We start from the raw sequence: 12,827 nt of genomic DNA on the forward strand, positions 1-12,827 counted from the left end.
TCCAGCTGTGCCACAAGCTTTTTGAGGACAGATATTGTGCTTCATTCTTCAGATTTCCAACAGGGTTCAGTTCAATTCAGTTGCTCAGTCGTGTCCAACTCTTTGCAACCCCATGGACTGCAGCACTCCAGACTTCCCTGTCCATCACCAACTCCCAGAGCTCACTCAAACTCATGTCCATCGAGTCGGTGATGCCATCCAACCACCTCATCCTCTGTCGTCCCCTTCTCCCGCCTTCAATCTTTCCCAGCATCAGGGTCTTTTCCAATGAGTCAGCTCTTCTAACAGGGTTACCCAAGGACATTTGTTTATCCCCTCACCTGGGCTCAGTAAACATTCATTAAGCACAGACCTATCCCTGAAAAAAGAACTAAAAATAGCAAGAACTTGAGTAAGTTACATAGCCTCCGACCTCTCGGAAAAGACTGGGTTACAGCCAGTCTTGGAAAAGACTGGTCCTCCACTGGCATTATCATGGAGCAATGCACAGGAGCCAGCCTGTCAGGAAGTTATCTGAGGTCTTCCTTGACCACCCTTCTAAACTTGCAGCTTCCTCCCTGCATTGCCCATTCTGCTTTGCTTTTTCTCCTTGGCACTCAGCACATACTCTGTGTTTCACTTCTCTTCTTTACTGTCAGTCTCCACCCACCCGCAATGTAAGCTCCCTGTGGATAGAGATTTTTGCCAGCCTGGTTCACTTCTGTATCTTCAGAATTCAGAATAGTACCTCGCAGATAGTAGATGCTCAATAAATTTGTTAAATAAATTTGTTAAAATAATAAATAAGCATTTTAGCCTATTTTTAAAAAGAGGTTTAATCCCTGACCTCTACTCCAGCAACATGAATTACTTTTTGGTAAATATTTGTAGTCTTTACTATAAAGCCTTTCTTTTCCAGTAAAAATTATATTTCTAGCATAAACACGTATATTCTGAATTGTGTTTTGGAAATATAATGCCATTTCTGAGAGCATCGACAGTGGTTCTGTTTAAGCCCAGGGAGGGTTGGAGCAGGGATCATGGGCACATTTTGGGGACTGTTGTGTGTGGACTGGAGCAAAGGAACAGGGTCTGGGATGGTTAGCGGAAGCCAAGGAAACCTGAACACTGGGTGTTCTTGCACCATTAGAACTCTGCTCCTAGGTGTTCCAGAGGACAAGGACCGTGGTGACAGAGGTGGCCAAGAAGAGCAGGTAGATGCGGAAGAGCAGGTTGTCCATCATGTGGCCGAATTGCACCCACAGGTCAGCGAGCTGGGCTCTTGTCAATCCTGTGCCCCCATTCAGTTCTGCCTCTTTGGGTCCCAACTCCTTCCCTCCCAGTTTTCCTGGCTCCTTCAGTCCTATGGGGAGGACAGAGATATAGCCATGAGATGGGAGGGAGACAGGATTAGAGAAATGGGAGACTGGGAAGTTGGGCCAGTGTAGACAGGGTGAGCAGTGTAGACTTCTCTTACCAGACAGGTAGGTGGATATGAGGCCCAGGCTTGTATTTTCTTTCTGGGGCACAGCAGGGCAGCATGTCCTTGGACTGGCGTAGCGTAGAAGCAGGGAGTGGAGCCAGCGAGGCATGGGTGGGGGCTGGGTGGTGGCCAGGTGCAGCAGGTAGGTGATAAAGATGGTCTCCAGGAGGCTGAGCACCATCAGGGACAGACACAGGGCAAAGTAGACACCTGGGTGGCAGGAAGGAGCACACTCGGGTGAGTCAGGGCCAGAAGGACCACCAAGCCCCCCTTTCTTCTGTCTCACACCTCAAGCCTTTTTAAAGATGACTGCACCTTAACTGCCTCAGCAGATCTAGCCAGTTCACTCGCCTACCCTGCCTATGTTTTTTTTCACTTTTTATTTCCCGACTGTGAGGTAGGGGACATACTAAAGAGGGAGGTGCCAGTGGCAGGAAGTAAGTCACTGATATTGAGCAGGAAGACATTGTAGCCCAACAGGAGTGTCATCTTGAATGGGGCACGGTTCTCACTTTCTGCCGGCAGGTAGAAGCTGAGGGCATCAATGGCGACTAGAAAGCTACTGGGCACCAGGAGATTTATAACGTAGAGGGTGGGCCTGCGCCTGATGGCCACCTGGTGGGGAGGGGAGAGCAGAGAACCAGGTGAAGTTAGAACTGGAGTGAAACCAAGGGATGAGTCCAGTCCCTTCCTTTCTTTCTTTTTTTTTTTTTTTTTTTTTTTGGTCTATACCATACAGCCTATTGGATCTTAGTTCCATGACCAGGGATCAAACTTGCACCCCCTGCATTGGAAGTGCAGACTTTCAACCACTGGATCACCAGGGAAGTCCCACCCCTTCCTTTCTTGATGTTCTCACTCCAACAGTAGCTCTTTTTGAGAGGAGCAGCTTTTGTGTGACAAATAGGACTCCCCCATACCCACTGAAGAAAACCTAGGCCAGGGATGATAGGTTCAGAGATGGGGGTTGCTTTGGGGACTTGGGAGAGAGGAAGGCTGTGAGAGTTATGGTGCCTAGGGACTTTTTGGTCTTAGGACAAGTGGTGAAAGGCTCTGAGACTTAGAAGGGTCTGATGAGGAAGCTATGGGGGATGGAGAGTCATGCTGGAATCTCTGGCCTTACATAGAACATGATCTGGTCAAAAAGACTGGTGCCCACAGACATCTTCGGGGTGGCCTTGTTGATGCCCAGGAGCTCCCACTCTCCTTGTGTGCGGCCACGGTCACGTGAGTCATCCATTATCTCCCACACTTCCTTGCCCATGCCCAGCAACATGCTTTCCTCTGCCGGGGAGACAAACACTCAGTTCACATCTGCTCAGCACCTGCTCTATGCTGGGATTGCAGAGATGATTCGATGACTGTTTTAGTTACTTTTTCAGCTAGTCCTGTAATGTGACTTCCTTGCCTCCAGTTGCCTCCTTTCAGTTTTGGGCTTTTTCAGGAAGTCTCTAAAATTCAACTTCTCCCCACCATCTACACACCCGCAACTAGAAAATATTCCACTATCCCCTTTTATACATAAAAAAAATGACTTGGCCCCTGAGTGTTTTTTTGTTGCCCCACTGGTTGATCTCATTTTATTCAGTGCAACTCACCTGTATAGAGGAAAGAGCTAAAGGTGAGGGTGCAGTTCTGCTGGTCAAATGGGAAGTAGAAGATGTCCAGGTTACAGATGCTGGTCACCCTCATCGGTTTATTATACACAACATGACCATCATTAGACACGTATGCAGAGAGGCCGTCCGGGGTCTGATCCACATCCATGCTAAGTGGCAAAAGTGGGGGCAGGCATCTGTTTAAGTTTTGCTCTTAAGGCAAGGTTTCCCAATGCTGCTGCTCTGCCATCTTTTTTTTTTTTAATTTATTTATTTTAATTGGAGGCTAATTACTTTACAGTATTTTAGTGGTTTTTTTTTTTTTTTTGTTTTTTTTTTTTGCCATACATTGACATGAATCCACCATGAGTGTACATATGTTCCCCATCCTGAGCCCCCCTTCCACCTCCCTCCCCATCCCATCCCTCTGGGTCATCCCAGTGCTCCGGCCCTGAGCACCCTGTCTCATGCATCGAACCTGGACTGGCAATTCGTTTCACATATGATAATATACATGTTTCAATGCTATTCTTCCAAATGATCCCACCCTCACCTTCTCCCAGAGTCCAAAAGACTGTTCTGTACATCTGTGTCTCTTTTACTGTCTCGCATATAGGGTTATCGTTACCATCTTTCTAAATTCCATATATATGCGTTAGTATACTGTATTGGTGTTTTTCTTTCTGGCTTACTTTACTCTGTATAATAGGCTCCGGTTTCATCCACCTCCTTAGAACTGATTCAAATGTATTCTTTTTAACAGCTGAGTAATATTCCATTGTGTATATGTACCACCAGCTTTCTTATCCATTCGTCTGCTGATGGACATCTAGGTTGCTTCCATGTCCTGGCTTTTATAAACAGTGCTGCAATGAACATGGGGGTACACGTGTCTCTTTCAATTCTGGTTTCCTTGGTGTGTATGCCCAGCAGTGGGATTGCTGGGTCATATGGCAGTTCTATTTCCAGTTTTTTAAGGAATCTCCACACTGTTCTCCATAGTGGCTGTACTAGTTTGCATTCCCACCAACAGTGTAAGAGGGTTCCCTTTTCTTCACATCCTCTCCAGCATTTATTTCTTGTAGACTTTTTGATAGCAGCCATTCTGACCGGTGTGAAATGGTACCTCATTGTGGTTTTGATTTGCATTTCTCTAATAATGAGTGATGTTGAGCCTCTTTTCATGTGTTTGTTAGCCATTTGTATGTCTTCTTTGGAGAAATATCTGTTTAGTTCTTTGGCCCATTTTTTGATTGGGTCATTTATTTTTCTGGAGTTGAGCTACAGGAGTTGCTTGTATATTTTTGAGATTAATTCTTTGTCAGTTGCTTCATTTGCTATTATTTTCTCCCATTCTGAAGGCTGTCTTTTCACCTTGCTTATAGTTTCCTTCATTGTGCAAAAGCTTTTAAGTTTAATTAGGTCCCATTTGTTTATTTTTGCTTTTATTTCCATTATTCTGGGAGGTGGGTCATAGAGGATCTTGCTGTGATTTATGTCGGAGAGTGTTTTGCTTATGTTTTCCTCTAGGAGTTTTATAGTTTCTGGTCTTACATTTAGATCTTTAATCCATTTTGAGTTTATTTTTGTGTATGGTGTTAGAAAGTGTTCTAGTTTCATTCTTTTACAAGTGGTTGACCAGTTTTCCCAGCACCGCTTGTTAAAGCGATTGTCTTATTTCCATTTGTGTATTTTTGCCTCCTTTGTCAAAGATAAGGTGTCGATAGGTGTGTGGATTTCTCTCTGGGCTTTCTATTTTGTTCCATTGATCTATATTTCTGCCTTTGTGCCAGTACCATACTGTCTTGATGATCCGCCGTCTTTTCTGCCCACCGTTTTCTCATTTCTAGGAGAAAAGTTGATGAGCTGTGACTGTGTTACTCTCTGAAATAAGTTTTCAGTGGCCCCACTGCATGGGTTTGCCCTGCACTGCCCTGGCCTGCTCCTTGCAGAAGAGTCTTCCCCCAGCTTTTCCCGGCACTGATACTCACGATTCTATGATGAAGATGTCTGGGAGCCACAGGTTCTCAGCTGTGATGGCGAGTTTTTTGATATCACCACATTCTTCTGGGTCCCAGCTGATAAATGGGTGATTCCAGCTCTAGGACACAGGGCACAGAGAGATGATTATGGCTCAGACCTGAAGCTAGTTTATATCAGCATTTCCTGCCCTTGAGTCCCTTGAAATATACATACACATGTCTGTATTTTTCCTAATTGTATGTACTATGGGCATATGATAAAACTTCAACAACTCCAGAAAGATATAATATACAAAATAACTTTTTCCCTCCTTAATTCACTCCAACTCAGTTCATCTCCCCAACTCAGTCCCATTATTAACAGTTTTTTATACATTATTCTAGAAATAATATATATTCCAGCATTCGTTTTTATTTACCTGGACTCATACTGTGCACATTGTTATACATGTTGCTTTAAATTTTTTTTAGCCACATTTCCTTTTAAACTCTGATTCCTCTTCTCTCTCTGGTGATAATGTCCCTCTTCTCTAGTTTACAAAGTCTTATTGGCTTTTCTCTTCCTGCTCACAGGAAATCTTAAGCTGGGTGCTGGATATGTTTGAGCCTTGAAGCTTACTTAGGGGTTTCCAACTATACTGCCCTTTTTCTTCCTGTTTTTTCCATCTGAATTTCAAAGTTGATTGGCAGCCCAGAAAGCTATTTATCACCAGCAATGGCCCCATTCTGGTTGTATTTCCTTGGGCACTGTCAGTTTTAACAAATGTGATTTTTGCAAACAAAGCCAGAAAACAGGCAAGGAGAAAGAGAGAAAAAAGCTGGGATTACGTACCAACTTTAACCACAGAAATGATGTCAGCAGCTGAAGTTGTGCATCCTGTTTAAAAAAAAAAATCCCCATTCAGGATCATTAGCTATGAAATCAGGTCCTAGTCTACCTCTTCCCTTTGTTTCCTAAGTGGCCCCATGTTCAGGTTTTCAATTACAAGTCTCGAAAGATAGTTCAGAAAAATTCAGATTGCACAGAAACTCTAAGGAGAAAAAACAGCATGGGAGCCCATTGGGAATATGTGTTTGTTTTTTTTTTTAAGTGGAATATTCCTATAAGGGCAGGATTCAAGGACAATGTTCCCTGACAAAATGTCACTGCAGCATTCCCTGTCGTGTCTCTCAACCCCAGAGGATGAACATCTAACTTGTACAAAATCCATTCAGGAAGCTCATTGCTTACCACTGGACAGCTATAATGTTGGACTGACAAGGTAGAGTTCTTGTTTTCTATTAGCAACCTATAGAAAAATATAGCAGTCAAAACTTACCACTTCCAGGATGGCAGACAGGGTGAAAGAGATGTTGATACGAGTAGGGATGCTAAAATTGGTGACTGGACGGAAGTCCTTCTTGTTAAATAGAGACTGGAAGACAGTGGGGTCTACCCCCTGCTGGTCAAAGCCTGAGCAATTGATGGTGAAAGTGTTTGCCCTCCCTGTAGAGAATAGAGACCCTGTGAGATGGGAATAGGTCTTTTGTGTTTTCCTAAGTGAGAGGAGTGCCAGGGCTGGAACCTGAGAGCCTCCCTGCAGAGAAAGAAATGTGGACATGGGGTGGTCATGTGAACCACTCCCCCCCTACCCTACCCACTGCCCCCCACCCCAGCTTCTTGGGAAAAGAGTCCCAAAGGCCAAGTTCTTCCTGCCAGGGCTGAAGAGGATGGGCTGGTGTGGTAGGCAAATGGTGGAAGTTGATGTGATGAGCTGAGTCAGAGCACAGCCCTTTCTTCCTGTGCTTTTAGTCCCATATGAAGCCTACCCAAATCCCTATGCAAACTGCCTCTCTGGGGAGGCCTCTTCCTTCCATAGTGGTGACCCTAAAGTTTTGGCCTTTGTCTAACCATACTTTTCTTCTCTCCAGCTCTATTATGATTCTTCCTTGTAGATGCTGAACAAAATTCCTCTAAAATTTTGTTTCTCAATGTTCCCTTCCCACTTTCATGTTTTTTCATTTCCTGAAAGGAAAAATTTAGAGACAAACATCTGTGTGATGTCAAACATGTGGAAACTTAAGGAATGTGGTATTCAATGTGAATTTATTGACTACCTACAATGTCCTGTGCCCTGTGACATTCTCAAACTCAGTGATTTCCTCTAAGATCTGTGGGTGGCATTTTCATCATCACCATCTTGATAAGATCTCATTGATCATCCACCATGTGGCTGGTGGAGCTATATGATGAAATGTTAAAGTCCTTCTGCCCACCTCCCCTGCACCCCAACCCCAGGTGACTGTGGTTATTCCTGTAGCTAAGCCCAGCCTTTTCTTTCCCACGTCTCTTTTACATCTCCCCATTCCAATTATCTCATGAGGTACATCTCCAAACTAAGGAGAAACATATCTGGGGGGAAGCAAACACTGTCCTTTTCCTCCATATCACCTCTCTACCACATCTGCCAAAGCGAGGTGGGAAAGGAGTTATGTTATTGTCAGAAGGACCCAGACTACCCTGTTCATAGTTACTAATCTGGTAGAAGGACAAGTTGAACATTATTAATATAAAGGAGTGGAATCAGAGAGGCGGTAAAATGGAACAACAGACGATTTAGTAGATGCCTATGCAGGCAAATGAGACGGGAGCTGTGTGTTCTGATTAGTTAAATAGGTTTTTCATCTGTTTCCCAAAGGAAACCAAACCATAAATATTACAGAGAAAAGAAATGTTTAACCCAACTCCTTTGGGTGCTTTCTAGTTCTGGGGAATGAGAGGGTTTCTGGAATTTTCACAGAACAGTATTCCCCTCTTTCCCTGTTCTTGTCTCATCTTACCTTGAAGCACAAGGCTGGCACTGAGGCAGAGGAGGAATCCCCCTGTAGTGGACCACCACCCTTCCATCCTCCTCTTCTGGATTCTTCTCTGAGGATTCACCAGGAACCCCAAACCCTGGAACTTAAAAGAGCCCAGACCACACCTTGATTCCTGGTTTTAAATGCTGCTCATGACAGCTGACCACTCCCTAGTGAGAGGCTGTGGCCAGAGAGGTCACAGCAGAGTGTCCTGCTTTGCCCCTGTCCAAGTATGCCTTCTGAGCTCTAGGCAGAGAGAAAATTGGGCCAAGACTAGGGGAGAAGTATCTGTTTAGCATCTTTGTCTAGATAAGTGGTCTCATATTTGAGTTACAAGGACCTTTCAGGAAAACTGGGGGACTTGGGAGATGGGGCAGGTGAGGTCATTAATAAAGGTATCATCAAGTCCTTCTGGAAAGAACTGTGCCTCAGAGAAAATGTGTGGACCACCTGGAAGGGATGAGTGTGCTCTCTTGTGGTGGGGTCACTTGCTGATTTCACAAGGCAGGAACATGTAATTATTTTGTTGCAGACCTAGAAATATATCCTTTATCCAGCTAAGGACCTTAGGGATTACTGTCAATACCGAGTTAAGAAGCTTGCTTGAGAGGTTAAGCTCCCTTTTTTGTGACATAAACCTATCAGAACTCTGTCCCTGCAGCTAGCACCACAAAACAGGTTTGCATCATCCCTTGTTTGTACTATTGGAATAGCTTCTTTATAAGGTTTCCTCTATCTAGTTTTCCCTAACCTAATCCTTTATTTTCCTATTCTCCTAAAATAGAACTCACCCACTTACCCTTCCCTGTCTAATGTCTCTAAAGGCCTACAGCCTTGGCATCATCAGGTAATGTTTGTGAGTTGAAAAATCATTTGGAGGTTTGCGTGTGTGTCTGAAAGTGCCCCAAGTGGTTCTGATTCACACTCAGTTTATTGAAAACTTTGGGATGGGCTATATTGAGATACCACAATCAGGATATTGCTATTACTATTGATACACTCAAGATATAGAACATTAACTCTAAGATCTTTCATGTCACCGTTTTGTAGCTATAATCACCTCCCTCCCCATTACTCTACCATCTGGCAACCACTCATTTGTTCTCCATTTCTATAATTTTGTCATTTCAAGAATGTTATATAGACCAAATCATGCAGACGTAACCTTTCGGCATTGGCTTTTCTCACTCAACAAAATTCTTTGGAGATTCATCCAGATAGTTGCCTGTATCAGTACCACCCCCTTTTCCTGCTGAGCAGTCGTCCACAGTATGGATGTCACACAGTTTGTTTTTCTACCTGGTGAAGGACTTCTGAGTTTTAAGGGAAAACACTTACTTTGGACACCAAATATGTATTTTTTTCTTTCCCCCTCATACTGAGCCATTCTGACATTCATTATCCACAGTTAGTGCAGGTCCCACAAACAAAAGTCTCATTCCCACGAGACTGCCCCCTACTTCAGATGCCTATTACAAGCCCAGGTCTCCCACACTTCTGGACAACTGACTATAAATTGAGGGTTCCCACAACTCCATCCTCAGGTTTGATGGTTTGTTGTATGGCTCACAGAACTCATGGAAACACTTGTGTTTACTGATTTATTATAAAGTATATAACAAAGGGCTTCCCTGGTGGCTCAGATGGTGAAGAATTTGCCTGCAATGCGGGAGACCCAGATTCCATCCTTGGGTTGGGAAGATCCCCTGGAGGAGGGAATGACAACCCTCCCACTCCAGTATTATTTCTTGGAGAATTCCATGGACAGAGGAGCCTGGTGAGCTACAGTCCATGGGGTTGCAAAGAATCAGATGTGACTGAGTGACTAACTTTTTAACTTTTATATAATAAAGGATATAGATAAACAGACAGATGAATCGATATACAGGACAAGGTTTGGAAGGGTGCTGAGTGCAGGAGCTTCTGTCTCTAAGGAATTGGGGTGTGCCACCCTCCTGGCACATGGGTTTGCCAATCCAGAAACTCTTTGAATTCCATAGTTCAGGGATTTCTTACAGAAGCTTTGTTACATAGGCGTGATTGATTATTATCAATCTGCAGCTCCTCTCCTGTCAGCAAAGCATGGGGATTGGAGCAGGAAGTTCCAAGCTTCTATGGCTTGGTCTTTCTAATGACCTTTCCCTATTCTGAAGCTATCCAGGAGTCTACCAAAAGTCACCTCATGAGAACAACATCTGGGAAATTCCGAGGGATTTAGGAGTCTGTGTCAGGAACCCAGAGCAAAGACCAAATATTGAACAAAAGATGTTCCTAATACAACTGCTGCTGCTGCTGCTGCTAAGTCGCTTCAGTCATGTCCAACTCTGTGCAACCCCATAGACGGAAGCCCACCAGGCTCCCCCATCCTTGGGATTCTCCAGGCAAGAACACTGGAGTGGGTTGCCATTTCCTTCTCCAATGCTATTGCTCAGGAAATTACAGTTTTAAGAACTCTATCTCAGGAATTGGGAGCAGAGATCAATATATTTTTCTTCACAGAGTTGTTTACAGTTTTTGTCTATTATGCATAAAGCTGCTAGAAATATTTGTGTTGTGGTTTTTGTGTGAACATGGGTTTTCTGGAATAAATACCCAGAAGTGCAATTGCTGGATTGTTTGGCTGTTTTTGCCACTTCTCATGGTCTACAGTAGTGAAAACCTGAAATGCTAATCACTAGGCTAGCAGGGAACTCCCTGAATATACAGTTTACTTATTTATTTGGCTGTGCTGGGTCTTTGTTGTGGCATGTGAACTCTTAGTTGCGACATGTGGGATCTAGTTCCCTAACCAGGGATTGAACTCCAGCCCGCTGTGAGTGGGGCGTGGAGTCTTAGCCACTGGACCACTAGGGAAGTCCCATGGGTGTAAGTTAAGTTACTTTACCTCTTTTCCTCAGTTTCTTCATCTATCAAATGGATAATAGCAATAGCTCTTATCTTATTGTTATAAGGATTAAATAAGGTCATAATTTAAAAATGCTTAGAAAAGTGCTGGTACATAATAGCATGATATAAATATTTGTTAATAATTCAGAGAACACAGTCTGACTGCTACTAAATTTTGAGACATGCTTATAGTCTATCTATAGTTGATTTTTGTAAATATTCCAAATGTGCTTACAAAGAATGTATTCTCCAATTGTTAAGTGTGGAGTTCTACATATTCTCATTACATCTGATTTAACTGTGTGATTAAAATATATTATTTTTTCAGTAATGTGTTGTCACCGTGAAATATATTGAAATCTCCTATTTTAATACTAGAACTGTCACTTTATCTTTGTAATTCTGTCCAGTTTTGCTTTATATATATTTGAAGTTATTTTATTAAATGCATTCATGTTTATAACGGTTATATCCTCCAAGTGATAGGATAAACATTTTATCTTTATGTTGAGATTCTCTTTATTCTGAATAATTGTTTTTATCTTAATGACAATTTTGTCTGATGTTGCTAGAACCATTCCAGCTTGCTTATAATTAGTATTTACCTTACATGTCTTTTCCTATCTTTTACCTTCAGCTTTTCTGTGTCCTTTGGTTTTAGGTGTGTCTTTTTAAAATCCAACTAAACAAACACTAACTAAATTTTTGAGTTTAATACATTTACATTTGTTTTATTATTAACATATTTGGATTTACTTCTGCCATCTTATTCCATACTCTGCTTCTTTTTCCCCTCCTTTCTTGACTTCTTTTAGTTTCATTTAGGATTTTCTTTCCTCATTTCATTTTTCCTTCTCCAATCCTCTGTCTTTCTTTACCACTTTCAGCCTGTCTTCCAACTCATCAGTTCTTTTTTTATCTGTGTCTAATTGGATGGCATCACCGACTCAATGCATGTGGGTTTGAGCAAGCTCCGGGAGATGGTGAAGTACAGGGAGGCCTGGCGTGCTGCAGTCCATGGAGTCACAAAGAGTCAGACACAACTGAGCGACTGAACAACAACAATTTGCTTTAATTTATCCACTGTGATTGTTAATTTTCAATAATTGTATTTTTAATTTTTAGAAATTATATTTGCTTCTTCTAATACATCTGGTTATTTTTATATTCCTTTGTTCAGTATACAAAATCTTTGCCTACCACAATGTTACAGTATGTTTTGCTCTATTTTTTTCTTTTAATTTATTTTTTTTATTGAAGGATAATTGCTTCACAAAATGTTGTTTTCTGTCAAATCTCAGCATAAATCAGCCATAGGTATACATATATCCCCTCCCTTTTGAACTTGGCTCCCATCTCCCTCCCCATCCCACCCCTCTAGGCTGATACAGAGCCCCTATTTGAGTTTCCTGAGACATATAGAAAATTCCCGTTGGCTACCTATTTTACATATGGTAAAATAAGTTTCCATGTTACTCTTTCCATATATCTCACCCTGTGCTCCCCTCTCCCCATGTCCATAAGTCTATTCTCTATGTCTGTTTCTCCTCTGCTGCCCTGTAAATAAATTCTTCAGTACCATTCTTCTAGATTCCGTATATACGTGTTAGAATACGATATTTATCTTTCTCTTTCTGACTCACTTCACTCTGTATAATAGGTTCTAGATTCATCCACCTCATCAGAACTGACTCAAATGTGTTCCTTTTTATGGCTGAGTAATATTCCCTTGTATATATGTATCGCAGCTTCTTTATCCATTCATCTGTTGATGGACAGCTAGGTTGCTTCCAGGAGAAGGCAATGGCAACCCACTCCAGTACTCTTGCCTGGAAAATCCCATGGACAGAGGAGCCTGGTAGGCTGCAGTCCATGGGGTCGCTAAGAGTCAGGCACGACTAAGCGACTTACCTTTCACTTTTCACTTTCATGCATTGGAGAAGGAAATGGCAACCCACTCCAGTATTCTTGCCTGGAGAATCCCAGGGACAGAGGAGCCTAGTGGGCTGCCGTCTATGGGGTCGCACAGAGTCGGACACAACTGAAGCGACTTAGCAGCAG

General features: G+C 42.7%; 1 protein-coding gene across 1 annotated transcript; it reads right to left on the minus strand.

The window, feature by feature from the left end:
- Positions 1–890: 890 nt before the first annotated feature.
- On the minus strand, positions 891–7,929 carry LOC102398799 (5-hydroxytryptamine receptor 3C). The gene is made up of 9 exons (XM_006056686.4): positions 7,863–7,929; positions 6,362–6,528; positions 5,875–5,919; positions 5,052–5,161; positions 3,061–3,230; positions 2,586–2,746; positions 1,873–2,077; positions 1,457–1,672; positions 891–1,342 (listed from the first exon to the last, which is right to left on the minus strand). The coding sequence occupies exons 1-9, from the start codon at positions 7,927–7,929 to the stop codon at positions 1,140–1,142; spliced, it is 1,344 nt and encodes a 447-aa protein (XP_006056748.3). The 3' UTR covers positions 891–1,139.
- Positions 7,930–12,827: the final 4,898 nt, after the last annotated feature.

Source organism: Bubalus bubalis, chromosome 1, assembly GCF_019923935.1.
Source record: "Bubalus bubalis isolate 160015118507 breed Murrah chromosome 1, NDDB_SH_1, whole genome shotgun sequence".
NCBI classification, from domain to species: domain Eukaryota; kingdom Metazoa; phylum Chordata; class Mammalia; order Artiodactyla; family Bovidae; genus Bubalus; species Bubalus bubalis.

Coding starts and splice junctions, on each gene's coding strand:
- LOC102398799 (XM_006056686.4), bottom strand. CDS start 7,929: ATGGAAGGGTGGTGGTCCACTACAGGGGGATTCCTCCTCTGCCTCAGT. Junction 6,529..7,862: donor TGCCAGCCTTGTGCTTCAAG/GTAAGATGAGAC, acceptor TATTCTCTACAG/GGAGGGCAAACACTTTCACC. Junction 3,231..5,051: donor GACATCTTCATCATAGAATC/GTGAGTATCAGT, acceptor TTTGCCACTTAG/CATGGATGTGGATCAGACCC.